We start from the raw sequence: 16319 nt of genomic DNA, 5'->3' as shown, positions 1-16319 counted from the left end.
AGACGGGGGGAGTGCAAAGGAAAGGGGGGGGGGGGGGGGGGGGGGGGGGGGGGGGGGAGACTACAGGTCCAGATGTGTGTTTTGAGAGTGGCTGCATTGAGGAGTGTGTTTGTTTTGGAGGCAATATTTACTGCCATGAGCAACAGAGGAGCTTTCCATTTTCCTGGTCGGTGTAGTGTTACTTCAGAGCTCAGTTTTGCCAACTTGTGCATGCCTAGAGGAGACACGGGGAACAGAATATGGAGTTGACCCCCGTGTACGTATGGAGTTATATAAGTCTGCTTCTGCTTAAAAGGGTTCAATCTCTGGCTTGATCAAAGGCTAGTTGTCCTCGCAGGATTATCACTACATATCGTGTGTATTCAAGCCTGGGAGATCGGTTCCAGCATACAGATTTGATTCATGCAGTGACGATTATAAATATTCATTGATTGACTCTGTATGCATACACACACCAGCGCGGTGGAGGAAATGTTTTGATTGCCAAGTAGCCATTTCAAAGCAATGACACAGGTAATGATGTAGCTGAAAAATGTAGTTTTTGATCAAGTTTAAGTGGAATGAAACTCAATGAAGATAAATAATTGAATGTGTGTGACGGATGATTTGAAGCTCTCATAATTATTTATTCAGTCTGTTGCTGTATAGCTCCGTTACTGAGCATTAAGCAGGTCAAAATGTTCTAATTGTGTGACTTACTTTGCATGAAAAAAGTGTTGAAGGTTCTCCTTTGTCCTCCAACTCTTCTTTAAATCGAAAATATTGTACTTTGGATTAATTATACAACATCGCTAATTCTCTTTAAGGCAGTATGAATGAAAATGACTTGAAAACCCACTCACAAAACCCACTCCCCCCCTCCATCTAAATAAGTCTTTTAAATGTACAAAGTAAGACCTCTAACATGTGAACTGAAGCCTCAAGTTCTTGCCATTGTTGAAATTTAACACTGTATTGTAGAAAAAGGTCAAACTGACAAGGTTCAGACTGAATATGCCAATAATTGACCGCTCGTGTTCTGTGTGTGCAAGTTACACATTCCCCCTGCAAACGGTCACGGATGTCACAGAAGATTAGAGTTCATGCATGCTCTCAAACACAATCTAAGTTAGGGCGAGGAAATCCTAAATAAAAGGAAATAAATAATAATTAGCTCTCATTTCTTCCGTCCTCATCTGATCTTCTCTTCGTTTTCCTTTTAAAGTCTCTCTTTATCACTGTTGGATGTCCCTCATTTACCATGCTTCCTGAACTTGTCTCAGGCTTAAACGCAGTTTTAACAACATCTGCCAAAATGAGGAGAAAACCCTCAGAGGAACGCAACGCTGCGTTGAGTCTAGTAAAGAAAGATAAGCCAGATTTCCCTGTCATTTAACGTAAAGCCTCTTAAATCCCTGCACCCAAAATGAGAAAAACAGAGTAAGTTTGGTCTCATCCTGTAATCTCCAACTTCTGCCCATTATCTAGGGATGGATCAACTCTGAAAAAGACCCAACTTTCCTGTATGGATGTGAGCACCCCTTTTTTCTTTTTTTGAAGTTTCCGATCTTCACCGAAGATATTTCGACTTGGGTGTCCTGCCATGCAAACAGTTACCAAATATTTACCAAACATTGACTGGGTGAGTCAGGGGGAATTTGTCTTGGCACAAAGGATGAGGAAAAAACTTTGTTAAAAAAAAAAAAAAATGTAATCAGAGTAAATTTAGCCAGGGACTTGATCTGTATCAGTGACTCTGTTGTGGAACTTTATCAAACCAAAAAAACAAAGCGTTATCTGTGAGGGCAGAGCTGGATGGGATACTGACCTCGCTTCTTGCATAACTGGCTTTCCATTAAATCCAAGGTTATGGCCGAAACGGTAAATGTTCAACTCAAGAGTGCTCTTGAATGGTTTAATATATTATCCATGTTTTATTGCAGATTTTCCGTGAGAGTCACAAACTGAAAGGACCTTTCACTCTGTGACCTTTCAATCATCCGATGTCACCAAACCTGAATTTCCAACCCTGGAAAGAGGGGAATTGCCCCAGACCTCATACGTTTTCAGGTTTGACGGCAGTCGTCTGTTTTCTAAAAACTAATGTCAAAAGACATAGTGAGGATCTGCTTATACAGCTCATCCACACTTCTCTGTTTTTAAAGAATGAGAGGAAGTTGAGTCAAGGTACTTTACTCAATCAATGTGTCTTTGTGTTTCCACAGACATTACACAAGGTCGTTGTTTTCTTTTAATCATTTTCTACAAGATAGTTTAGCAAGTTGAGTCCACTTAAACATTTCAGTTTTCTTATTGATTGAAAACTTATGTGCACAAAACTTTAAAGAAATACATTCGGGAAAAAGCTCCTGAGACATTTTAAAAAGCAGACAGCACCGAGCTGCGTATCTTCCATCGCACATTAAGCTGATCTGATTTCTTTTCACATTGTTTTCTCAGTTTCGAAACAAGCCCCTCGCACAATGAATGCAGTTTAAGAAAATTACTGAAGAAAAACTTTCACTGTGGAATAATGAAGCACAAACAGAAGCAGCCGCAACTGCAAATCAACTCAGCAATGTAGAAAGAAGGAAAGAGTATTGAAGAGTATTGAATGCATTGTCTAATGTCATGTTCCGCAACAAACACATTCAGATTTAAGTAATTATAATCTAATGAAAGTAATATATTACTCACTTGAAATGGAAGAAAACACCGAATCAATTGAGAGTGCAAGAAAAATGTTGCAAATCAACAGAGACCCGTCTGTTTGTTTACAGGTGTTTGTTTTATTGCTTGTTTGTGTGTATTAAGAACTGGAATTTACAGACCGAGGAGTCTCAAACTGAGGAACTTTGAAGTCACGGTTCTGTTACGACCTGATTTTGACGTCGCCTTCATCATCTGAAGCTTTCAACTTTAGCGAGTGCCGACTCCTAAAATCATACATATGCAGGGAGGGACGCACGTCGGCGGAGGGACAGAGCCACCGAGAGAACTGTTGTGAGAGGAATAAATCAAGAAACGGGGAACAGAGATAGAAGAAAGAATTGATTCAGACGCACGACAGATAACAGACAAAACTGCAAACACAAAGAGAGATGATGAAAGAAAAAAATAAAGTTAGGAGGGGAGTGAGTAGACAAAAGAGGGCAGAAAAACACAAACAAGCGCCGAAGATTGAACAGCAGACAGGAGGAGAGGCAGTGACAGTCAACGCATCGCAAGAGAGAAGAAAGAGACGTGGACATGGAGATAACGGGACAGAGAGCGCACGGACTGTGAAATCAAATATAGGAAAAAGAGAGAGAATAAATCACTGTCTGCCCCCCTGCTGTTTGACTGGGTCATTCTCATATTACCAACCAATTAGCTTGATGACACCTCCTAACAGCCCCCCCCCCCCCCCCCCCCCCCCCCCCCCCGGCGGGCTCAGCATCATCCGAGCGCCACTTCAAACGTCTGGCTTTAAGAAAAACTAAAATCGGCCCTAAAAAAGTCTGGAAAAAAACCCCCCCACATTTCAGTAATCCCTTCAGGACTGGAGTAAAATACGTCAGCGCCAGAGGAGACGTTTCCATTCTCAGTGTGTCACAGCCTTGGGTTAAGGAGACCAGAGGAGCTGGTTAACCTTTAGTTAATTAAAGTAACCATCGATTGGACGTTTCAGGGTTGAACTGTGGGACAGTTGCCAGAGACAACAGTGCAGGAAAAGCTTGGGAACCAGCTTATAGAACACACATGGCGTTTCTCTCCTGTGCACCTTTCATACGGCTGCAGTGCACATTAATGTATCCATTTCTCTGTGTGGGAATTTAAACCAGTGACTGCTGATGTCTGAGAGGAAGCATCTCTTATAAGGATTTAAAAAAAAAAAAAAAACAGATAGCATATTGGATGCTGCAAGCTGCTATCTCACTTTGCTCCAACAACTCAAAACAGAGAGACACAGGTACACATAAATATGACAAATAGGAAACACATATAATTAGAAAGACCCTGAACTGGGTGAAATTTGGTAAAATTTCTGTCATTTTTTTTTTTTTTTTTTGGGGCCTTCAGACTGTCATGCAATTAACAGTCAAACTTCATTGCCCTGTCAATTTTTCAAACATGTTTAAAATTCAAACAACACATTTGCAAGGCACTGTAACTCACACTCGACAGGACAGCGGCTAAATTGCTTGATTGTTTGCATGGCGGTCGCGTATCTCTGTCAGTCCAGTCTCACAGTTTTTCTGTGATTCCAAATTTGGCTAACGACTGAAAAACATGCATGCATTCAGAAACTGATGATATGAAAATATAAGCAGGAAGTGCAAGAAGAGCTCAGAGATTAAATGAAAAAACAGGCAGATACAGAGGAAGTGTGTGTGTGTGTGTGTGTGTGTGTGTGTGTGTGTGTGTGTGTGTGTTACCTGTTGTCAGGGTCCGGGGTGGTCATGGCTCTGGTTACATAACACATCTTCAGCGGTATGCACCTCCGGTCTCCGCTCAGGGACAGGGAGGACTGCGTGGACGGGCTTGGGGGGTCAAGCGAGGAGGAGGACGATGAGGAGGTGATAGGTGGGCTGCCGAGGCGGGGCGATTCGGGAGGGGGGGTCTCCCAGCCGATCTCTGACACCGGGGAGCCCTTCTTGACGTACGGCGTGGCCTCTCGCATGTACTTGACTGGAGAGGGAAAGAGGAAATAGAGTTACGGCACGCAGAGAGCGGCAGCGCGGAAAACTCACTCACCTGTTCACCTGCAAGCTTTTCAATGAGCTGGTTTGATGGAGGAAGACCGATGCTCATTTTAAAATACTATTAAACTCTTGAAGTTTCCTATATTGACTTTACACACTCGACCACATGACTCTTTTTATAAAGTGCTTTAAAAATTAATTTGAACTCCTACGGTGTTTAAAACCATGCAAAATCAAGGCCAAGTGCGTAACACTGGCACCAACTTGCACCATATTAACCTCATTTAATTTGGTGCTTATTAAAATCTCGGCAGAGCGTTTGACCTCAAAGCCGCCTCGCGATGGAAAATCCATATGCTGCAGCAGCGCTGAGAAAGCTGTAAGTTGCTGTACTGAAGGCGTTACAAGTCAGAGGAAGGATGTGGGGGGGAGGAGGGGGTTACCGCAGATGTTTGAATACACAGCCAAAATCTAAAGTAATTATCACACAGCTGAGGCGTTGAGCATTACAAACTGTCATGGGGCAGCAGCAGCAGAGAAATAACTCAACAACAGTTTGGTGCATTAATGATGCCTGAACTTTAGTGTAAAGAGGGGAGAGGGTGTGTGTGGGCAGAATATGAAAACTAGAGTCATTTTCCTCTGTGGAGATGAAAATTAAGACCTTATGTCTGTTTATTACCATGGTTTGTAGTGCATCTTCTTTGAAACAAGCGCGAGTCAATGGGTTACGAATGAATTGTTATATAAATTACATCTGGAAGGATCTTGTGCTATTCTGGAATGCTGCATGTTTCGGTTTGCAGTACATTTTCATCACAATGAGGTGTGAAATTGTAACAGCAAATGCTGAAAGCCCAAACAGGCACAGGTGTCTCTTCACCTCATAATTAATTTGTTAAAAATTTATTGACATTTTATCTCTGCAGCTACAGGGAAGCTGTGTCATGAACAATTACAAAGCATCACCACACCTGCTTCTACAAATCTGAGAGGTCATCCACAGCTGACGCTGCGGGGCGACCTGGAAAAAAAAAAAAAAAAAACTTTCCAAGTAGGAGAAACAGAAAAGTCTACTTGTAAAAGTCAAACGGAATCACTAGAGGCTTGATAACTATTCTAAATTCCTCATGGCCTCAGGTTTGAAAAGGGAAGACAGGACACATGTTTTAGTGAAAGGCAGAGAAAGAGCTGGAGCGGTAAAGTGGGTGCTCACTGTGCTTTATATCGTCTGAATGCTCCGAATTCTCGCCGTGGCCCAAATGCGTAATTGGCATATCCCACTGTATAGCCGCGTGTAATTGGCATATGGCTGGTGGCATTTGTAATCCGGCATGTCAACTGTCCTCGGCGGAAGCGCTATTGAGCCCTGCGAGACGGCGTAACAAGCCGAGACCGCCAACCTGTAGAGGAGGGGATGACGGGCTGACAACACAGAACAGAGGAGACCGGAGGTGTGCCAGTGTCCTCAATGTACCTACAGCCAAGACACGATCCCACGGCTCGGCACAACCAGCCCCACACTCGGATTAGATTACAGGACTGAAAAGGGATGGATTCATTTCTTAAAATGCATCATAACAGGATACAATACCAGAGAATTCAATGGACTTAGATGACTGAATGTGGTGCGCTTGAATGGCGAGAATCAAGGCATTTCGTTTGGGGCCGCACAATTTCAGGCCAAAGTGATTAAAAGAAATGCACAGGATTTAATTGAGAAGGATGAAAATAAATATTTTTAACATCTGAGATAAAGTTGTTGATGTACAAAGATAGTCACACAAATATGATGGAGCCGAAAATAATTCAACGTAGATCCAAGCTCCAATGAACTTTCTCCAGTAAACAGGAGTTTAATGAAAAGCAGCATTCTTTCAAAAATCAAACAGCTTCTATTCAAAAGTTCGTCCGTAAAGTGACCAACAGAGAGAGACAGCGGCTCTGCAGCTGTTTCTATGCACAATGAAAATATTAGGAGCAAACTCAGTTCACTGAAACTCAAGTAATTCTGTTCTTATTTTTTAATAGAAGAACAACCAAAAGTGAACAGCACTGCATATCATTCGCTATTTGAAGGTTACGATGTGGTTTATATTTACATGTTGTTATATTTACATTGATAAAACACTATTTGTGTCTCCAATTACAATGAGATTAGAGATTTAATGAGCTTTGCTTTACGGCCTCGTGCACTGGCTATGCAACAAGCTGCGGTATCTGCAAAGCTGTGACAGCACAGAAAACCACAACAGAAACCTCAAAAACTGCACTTGTGCTTGTGTTTCCTCCATGAGAAAACTACAGTGCAGACTTGAAGAGAGTCCAAAACTCACAAATTTGGTTAAAATTTCACTTGAAACGGAATCCACAGTTCAAGGACATAAATTTACAGGCGTATTTCTGAACTCTGCGCAGAATGTTTAGTGGGTGATTTGTTTGTTGTTCACATTTACAAAGACAGTGTGCCCACTGTGCGCAAAATTGGATGTGTAATTGTTTGTAGTGGACGGGGAAATAAGTGGGGTGCATGCAATCACGCAATCATTACACTGGAAGTGTGTGTGCGTGTGTGTGTGTGTGTGTTTGTACAGTCCCTTGGGTGCGTGTTTCTGTTCCATTACTGGGCCAACAAAGCCAACTTTGCACAATAGCCTCAATAGCATGAGCAGAACTTGGAGAGGATAAGTCTCGTGCTACTTGAGCCTCCATTTGAAACGAGGCTGCGAGCTGGTGTGCCGTTACATAAGGACGAAAAAAAAAAAAAGAGAAAGAAAGCTCCAAATGAATTGCTTCCCTCCCCCAACTGTTTGATTTTGTTCTCCACTTACTTGGCGTGTGCTTCAGACAGGAGCCAGAGCATGCACATGTGCGATTAAATCTTCTTTTATTATGACTCAGATTCTTCTCCCCATCAGCTCTCATTCGCTCCGACTGACGACAGCCAAACTTCATTAACTCAGTTTTAAACTGCACACAATCCTTCACTTTACAACTAGGACTGTCTATTTGTCCTGAAGAGGGGAAAACTCATCGGTTTAAACAGTTTTGCAGGTTTTACTTGTGTTTATTACTCAACATTTACAATGACAACCGACGGAAGCATACGTTTGCTCGGTCGCATTGCTGCGCTGGTGTGTTTTTTGTGCAGTGCCAGCCAGCCTCACAGGCACACACCGCAGGCTCCATAACATCAGGCGTAATTAACATATCTGTCTCATTGTGTCTTTTTATTTAATGGAGTTTAACGGAACTTAATGAAGTCTGAATTCAATGGACTTTCTACCATATGCTCCAAATGGGAGTCTTAATTTGGTGAGAAAATGCAACGAAGGTACATAAAAAAAAACTGCACCTCCTCCTATTAAGTCTATGGGAGAAACAGCAGGATGTTTAATACTGGCAGAAGCTTGAAAATGAACAACTCCAAGTCGAGAGGAAGAGAAGAGGCTCCTCAGACTGCAGAATGAGTTCCTGTCACGCCCATGCTGGTATCTGGATACGGCACCAGCACGGAGGGCTTTAACAAATCTCACCTCAAGGCATGTTTTTGTTATATTTCAACCAATATCTCAAGGATCTAAAATACTGCCTTGGCTTAACAATGGGCAGTGCCGAAAGTGAAGGTCTTTATTAAAGCGGGAGTTGGGCGCTGAAACTACAAATTCTTTGCTCAAGTAGAAAAAGTCGTTGACAGGTAACTTAGTAATTCACAGCAGATTTCTGGAGGCACAAAAAGTTCCACAGGTGGAGGACAAAAAGCATGTTCACCGTTCATTTCGGGACCTTATGCCCCTTTTCGCTGAAGCACACAGCAATGGATGCTGATTATGCCAGACAGCTAAACTCTTGGTAACTTTTGGATTTAAAAACCTGCTTAATTTACTATATTTACATGGAGCATGCATTTGTGGGGTCAGCAGCAGAGCTGATTAAGTGTGACACATTTGCCATTGACTGTTGTTTTACACCCCTGATGGCTTCAGGTTGCAGCAGTCAGATGTCCGATTGTCACTTCACAACGCAAAGAGAGAGATCAAGACGACATTCCTCAGTCGGTGACAATCTTATACCATCCCACAAAGATGACTCAAATCAAAGAGACATAAAGAGACTTTCCAGGGGTGCAAGATGTGTTTTATCAATAAGCATTTATACAACAAAGGAATGATCAATAACAGAGATTGGTGCAGTTTTGGAAACAGACACATTTCTTTCACAGTGCGATCCCAGGATATGGTTGATATTTTAAGCGTGATGACAAAACATCACATTTATTTACATTCATTCGCCGGTGTATTTAATCCAGCATGACTTTAACTCTCTGCTGTTATCCTCCCCTAAATAATATTTATTCAATGATGGCTTTGTGACCTTAAATAAACACAACAGTTCCGTCAAGTTTAAGCTTGACATGTTGAGATAGTCAGTGCGTCGAGGCTCAAGCCAGAAGCTTCAACTTCACTTCCTTATACAACCAACACGACTCTTCTAGAATTGTGGGTCAAACTCTGAGCTTTACCTGTAATGATGAGGTTTATAAGGTCCTCAGAAACATATACTGTACTTTGACTCTTATTTACACCACAGAATGCATGAGGGGGAAAGATGGAGCTGTTAACCACTAATTTACAGGGTTCTTTTCAGTTTTTTTTTTTAAATTAGGCGTTGTGTTTTTTTATTTACATGTTTATCCAATATTTAACTGTTTACAGCTACAATTCAGAAGTAATTTAATCACAAGTCAGCATCATAAAAGTGATGATACACTTTATTTGCTTAGTTTTATTAGTCTTAAAACCATAAAGCGTCGTGTTTATGTTGGCTCATTCCATAAATGGCAACATAAACCACGACATTTACCGAAAACCACAGCCACAGTGTGAACAGATGGAGGATATTCCAGTCGTCATTTGACTCATCTACTGTGACACAGACCCAAATCAAGTCACTAAAGCTGCATCACCAGCAAACTTTACCATGTGTCACTCTTGGTCATCCAATGAAACTGGGTTTAAAACCCCCATGCCAGCACTACACCGACGCTTTTTCCCTAAATGGAAAAGCTGCGTTTCACAATGACGATCAAACGGAAAAATGAATGGAAAACACAGCGGTTGCATTTGAAGGTGTATACCTTCAAACAAAGCCAGCAGGAAAAACAGATGAGCCTCAGCTCCGGGTCTCTGCCTTTGTTTAGGCTGTATAAACACTCACATGGAAGAGAAATGAACGATTCAATCTATTTTCACCAGCACAACAATGACTGGTGCTACGCCACATTGCTGTTATTATCGCCGTCATTGTCTTCCGCTCTCAGTCAGACTACACAAGCCGCAACGAAGGAGATGATAGTTTCTCTAATGACATAAACACTCCGCTGCTAGACACACTGACTCTGCACCCATCTTTCACACTCACACACACACACACACTCACAGTCAACCATATACTGGCTGAACCTTCTTGTCTAGACTCCACCGCTGTTGATTAAACTTGACGGCACACAGGAATAGACACATGCCAGAAGCTCACACTGCTGACACTCGCACAAACACACACGCTCATCCAGATGTCAGCTGATGACAGGGTCGGCTTGTTAAGAGCTCAACAGGAGAGCTTACAGGACACTGACTCATTTCCTGCCCGCTGAAAAAGCAGGTGTTCTCCATTGTATTCTCACTTTATACTTCATTTCCCCTCCGCTGGGATGCCTACAGATTAAACACTCGTGTGTCTGCACCGAAACACTTAGGATGTTGTATCTCGCTTGGTATGTCTGCCGCCAGCTCGGCTGCAGTTTAAGAGTTGAGAGGGTTCCCACATCGCAAACAAAATTGAAACAACATTAGAGCGACATTCAGGATGCTGTTTTAGTGCCGTTTGCGAACCACAATGTGCTTTTAATACAGCCTTCAAAAACACGGCATGTAGTCTTTTTTTAATGAGTGTCTATCCAACTAACTTCAGCAACATTAGCACTATGTCAGATGAAAAGAGGCCTTTATTACATAATTAGGGCTTTTTCTAAGGTTAAAGTTCAAAGTTACAATGATTATGGTTAGCTGGAGATGGCAGCGGTCCATCTGGTGAGGATAAAACTTGAACTGAAAAACTTAAGGTGACTGAAGCGTGTTGTGCAGATGGGTGGGTTCTTGTCACGCCTCTTCGTGTTTACTTTGCTTTTATTGCACATTTTAAGGGACAATTTTCTGTTTCCTTTAGTCAGTACCTCTTTAGTATTCTCTAACATCAGTAACTCATATTTAGACTCATATTTATGCTACCAACAGACACGTTTCAGGCTTCTGTCAGAAAGACCAAATGGGGTCCGTGATTAATGACGCTGCTGCTCCTCCAGTAAACAGGAGTTTAGTGAACTTGTGACAGAGCCTTTTTCATAGAAACATCCCCTGCTCTTGCTTTTGCCTCGGGCGTATACTCTTTAGAAGTAATAACAAGCTACCGCCGTCTTGCAGCCGTCTAAAGACTCATGGCTTTTGTGTGACACACTGGTGTGAAGTGTTTGGCTCTTCTCATGTTCACGATAAAGCAAGAACAGGTGGGAATGGAAGAGGTGTGATTCTTGTTATGACAAGAAAGTTCATCACCACAATGTGCGCTGTTATTTTTAAGGTTTGACCGTTGCATAATTTCGCTTTTAATATGGCAGCATTTTCCATGCTGGATAGTCGTCTCTTGTTTACAGGCACTACTTAACTGAATGGCTCAATCCTCCAAAGGAATTGTTCTCATTTCTTTTATCTTAACCAAACGACTCTTTATGTGCAGGGGGGAAAAAATAAACTCGACACCCGCATGGAGCAAAGTTTCAATCATCAGTGCATGAAAAAGACAGAACTGAAACAATAGAAAGCCAAAAATAAGCTCAGTCATTGTTGTTGACAGTAACGGGCAATGGTGGTCACGTCTTTGATGTCGCTAACCAGGATGTTTCACAAGTTTCCTATGGGGGCTTGATATTTGGAGATGAGGCAGATTGAGGCTTATGTGTTTGCTTTTGAAGGGCAACCAGAATCCCTCAGCAACGTGTAAGGGCTCGGTACACTCGAAACACGCTGGGCGATACGACATGACGTCCCACCGTGTCTAAAAGCAGAATTGCTGTTGGGGGAAGCAAAGTTTTGCCGTCACAGCTTCCTCCTTCACCCAAAACCTCTCTCCAGGAATTCTGCTGTGCCTCGTGCAAACCTTTGTCCCCACAAAACAAGTCACGCAAATGGGACAGAGTTTCTTCACAAAGGCATCCAAAAGAAGTGATGGAAGGAGCTGCAGTAGAAAGAAGAAATCTTTGAAGAGAATTTCCAAACATGTCCACTCTCGGGAAAACTGTTCACCTATCTATGTGGCTGTGAGGAGGACAGTCTGGTTACTTTACTGTGATCCTGTATATGTTGAATTGTATGCTTGTGCAAATGAAGGCTCTAATTGAAAAGTCTAATTTATTTTGTCCATCTGTTCCAATACAATCTTCAATGCATACTGCTAATATATGAGTTTCCACATGTTCATCTGCCTGTTTTTATATGCACGAGCCTTCAGCGGATCAGACCCTGTGTCTGAATTCAGTTCACCTGCCACAGGCTGAGGCTTCAGTGTTGGGAATGATGCAGTGATTTCAGAACTCGGGTGTTTCCTGCAACATGTTTGTGTGAAGACAACAAATAAAGCCATGGCCTTAGCAAAACTGACCTATAGTGAACTGTGATTTAAAAAATGGCTTCATTACACAGTGATATACGTGGATTTTTGGGTAATCTTCAGTGTAAATCGAAGCTATGCAAGCTGACATACAGATAAGAATATTATGTTGTTCTACCTTTTGTTGCATCAGAATATAATTGAAAACGGTTCGTGCACAGCAGCAGCCGTCCTCTGGACCACCATACCATCGCTGGCTGTGGTTGCTAGGAGCTGCGTGACACTGCTGCACAGTCCTGATTGATCCTGCTTAGAGATATTCCCCTCTGGATTGTCAGACCTCATGCTGGGCAAAGAACAGCCGAGAGTCAGAATCTTACTCAGAAGACACTTTAACAAAGTGAAGGCTCCCTGACACTGAGGCCTGAACCCTGAATCTCTGGTTGGAGGACATATTTAACTCATAGGATCAAACTTCTGCCCCGTCACAGCCTGCATTAAACAGGAATAAGTAGCCACTTCCTATTTCAGCTGAATCCTCGCTGCATCCTCTTAATGATTTTTCAAGATGACTTGCCATTGCTTCAGTACATCACACTCACACGTGCATATGAATTCTCATTCGCACAAAAAAAACCCCACACTAACGCTAAATGCACAAAAATGCAGCAGCACGCCTCTCTCCCAAGAGACGGAGACGATCTCCCAAAGAGATGAATCAGATACTTCTTCTTGATCTCTTTCTCAGTGCCGTACAATCTGCTTCTCTCAAATCCGAGATGCTGGCATACATTCAGGAATATTAAAGAAAAAAATAATTCACTGACTCCTAGGCTCTACATATTAGAAGCCATGCTAGTTTAATTATGATGAAAGTCTACATGCTAGTTTGCATGTGCTGCATGTTTCACACTTCAAAAGACCCACAAAGACTTTTTTTTCCATTTAGAAGCACTTCTAAAGTCTTCTCAGATGCAAATGTTTCACACTGAACTGCAGCTGGGAAACGTCTGTTTCTCTCTTATCTGCACGTTAACCCCAGCATCCATCCTTGTATCAGCCTCTTAACCTTCCTTGTTAGCTCTCCTTCTGTATCCCTCACTCCCTCTCAGCACTTACCCCATTAAATTCACATTTCAGCTCTGCTCCCTCCCATTCCGCCGTCTCACTTCTCCCCTGCTCGATTCCATTTCCTTCATATCTCAATAAGTTTTCAGCTGGGACCTGCAGTCCCCTCTGCACTGTAACCAGTGTGTGTCCCCCATGGGGAGGATCATCACCGTGTTTGTGTGCATGAGTATGAGACTGTGTGTATGTGCATGTGTGTGTGTGTGTGTGAAAGAGAGGGAGAGAGACTTTGTTCTTAATGTCTTGGGTCCAAAAGTCCTCAAAGGAGCAGAAATTTAAAAAAAAAAAAAAAAACTAGAAGCTGGTACTCTGGTGGTGAAGATTTCCAGTGTAAATGAATGTTTGTTCGCGGAGTGGTGCTTGGAGGGTAAATGATGCCCAGCCACCACCGAGGAATCCGCATGCCTTCAGTCTAATCTTCATTCACATCTTAAGGCTAAAAAACACCAAATTGCCAGAGAGCTTAAGGAGCAGGCCTTCAGAGAGGAGTCAGGGGAAGTGAGACCATTTGATTTTGATCTTGGCAGAAGCTCTCGTGGTACCTCCACATGCATAATAACCATTCCTTTCAAAACCTGACCCCAATTGATATTCAGAATAGATTTTTAAAAAGAACTAAAGCGACGTGTAAAAAGTATTACAGGCTCTTGACATTTCATAAATTGGCATTCTCTCTCTTGTTCCAAACCACAGCTTCCACTCTCTAATGTAAAACAAATCACATCTTACAGAAGAGACTTTCACGCCATGGCTTCAGGATTTAGAGCCTACCGTTTTTCATTTTTTTATACCGGATTTAGCAGTCAAGGAGTGATTTACACCCAAGATGTTACATGAATAGAAACAACTTGCAGGAAGAGAGAAAACAACTGTATTCTGATTCTGATGAACACCAACCTGCAACAGTGATGTGCAAAACAAGTGAAGAATTGAGTGTGGAACAGAAAGCCATGTGGATTATGAAGCTATGAATCTGTTAATACTCAGCTGCTTTTTATATGAAAATATCATGACCTGGATGATGGACAGTCTGAATGGAACTAGTTTGAATGTTTTCTTCAAATGAAAATGAGGTATTCATACACAAGAAAAAAAAAACACAACAACAATGCGTCCTGGTGGTACTTGGACTACACTCAATCCTGGCAATCCCTTTTTGAAGTCTCAACAGGTGTGATGAACAAATCCCCTTTAATAGATTTCATTCATGCACAGGCAAGAGCTGAGTTCACTGGATCATGAGATTATAAAGTTTGGCTTGTTTTCTACTTCCTCCACCTGTTTGTGGTATTATCTCTGTCTCACACACACACACACACACACAGGTCTGCTCAGCCTGCTTACCTTCCAGAGTCACCTCTCTCCCGGCCCGTTTGAGCGCCTGCACAGCCTCGTCGTGGGTCGCGTCCCGCAGGTTCATGCCGTTCACGGAGAGGATGGCGTCCCCGACATACAGAGCCTGGGTCTGGTCCGCCGCGAGCCCCTTGAATATTTTACTAATCAGGATGGGCATCTTATTCTCCTTCCCTCCTTTGATGCTGATCCCCAGTCCCCCGACTTCCTGCTTGGTCACCTTGACGCACCGCTTTCTGTTGGCGATCGCCTCGGGCACTCGCTCCGGGAGGTCCGTGAACGCGGTGCGCACAATTTGGGGGCCATTATTGGAGTTGGCGTTGCTGTTGTCGTGGTAGGATCCGTTCGTGACGCCGTTGGAGTTGAAATTCTCGTTGAATGAGTCGCCGCCGCCGCCGCCGCTCTCCTCGCAGCTCAGCGTGAGCGCTTCCTCGTTCAAGTTGGCCAAAACTTTGTGCCACCGCTCCCGCACCAGGACCTCCACAAATCCACTTTTATGCGCCCCAGAGCCGTGCGTAACTCCGACTACCACCGCCATCTTTGGAGCATTTCTGTGCAGAAAAATCACATGTGATGTGGTTGACCCTCTCACACATTAACTGCCACCTTATCTCCCCGAAGCTCGGGCTGGACTTTGCACTCCCCCTCCTCCTCCGCCTCCTCCTCCTCCCCCCTCCACCTCCGCCTGAAGTTTTCTCCGGGACTTGTCAGGCGTCCCGTCCAACCTGCCCGACCCCTTTCGGCAGCCCTCCGCTCCGCCTGCCCGAGATCCTATCTGCTGGGTGGAGTTTTGCTCCCCCCGCCGTCAGACGATCCCGGCTCCAGATCCTGCGTGCACACATTTCGGTTCATCATTTCCCAGAGTATCATCCGAGACAGGACGACTGACGCAGAGCAAAACGGAACAAGCGCCAAAACACATCAAGCCATCAAGAAAATCGATTTAATGTCAACATGTTGTCATCTACTTACCATAATCTAGTCTCTGGTGTATCGGTGGAGAGATTATATAATTATAAACACACTTTAAATAGAAATAAAAGTCTGTTTCATAAATGATGTATTTTAGTTTTGCGCACGATCTGAGTGCGCACAGGTGAAGTAAAGCAGGCCGTGCATTGTCATCGGAGAGGTGAATTTAAATCAATAATAGTGATGAAAAAAAATCGTCCTGCAACTCATTGTCAGTCTTGAAATATCCGATCAGTCCCACTCACTCTCTCCCGTATGCCAGCAGACCGCGTTCACGTCGCAGAAGTGAGCTCGGTTACGCGCGTACAGGAATGCGCCTGTACCGGTTTTGATGTTTGAGAGAGAGAGAGAGAGAGAGAGAGAGAGAGAGAGAGAGAGAGAGAAGGAGAGAGAGAGAGAGAGAGAGAGAGAGAGAGAGAGAGAGAGAGAGAGAGAGAGAGAGAGAGAGAGCATCTCCTATCTTTCTGTTTCTCTTCTTAAAACACCTACACGCACTCTGTCAAACCTTGCGTGACCTCGAGAGATCAGGTGAGTGAACCG

The 16319-nt window shown here is 43.3% G+C and overlaps 1 protein-coding gene across 1 annotated transcript in view; it reads right to left on the bottom strand.

Moving 5' to 3' along the window:
• sntb1 (syntrophin, basic 1) overlaps window positions 1–15447 on the bottom strand; it is a 29722-nt gene extending 14275 nt beyond the window's left edge. Inside the window, exons 1-2 of the mRNA XM_030102936.1 lie at window positions 14799–15447; window positions 4398–4650 (exon numbers count right to left, since the gene is read on the bottom strand). Coding sequence (XP_029958796.1) covers window positions 4398–4650; window positions 14799–15345 — 800 coding nt within the window. The 5' untranslated portion in view covers window positions 15346–15447. The remainder of the gene's footprint in view (window positions 1–4397; window positions 4651–14798) is intronic.
• Window positions 15448–16319: the final 872 nt, after the last annotated feature.

The sequence above is a fragment of the Salarias fasciatus genome, chromosome 11 (assembly GCF_902148845.1).
Source record: "Salarias fasciatus chromosome 11, fSalaFa1.1, whole genome shotgun sequence".
NCBI lineage: Eukaryota > Metazoa > Chordata > Actinopteri > Blenniiformes > Blenniidae > Salarias > Salarias fasciatus.
This window is presented reverse-complemented; position numbering and strand designations above follow the sequence as displayed.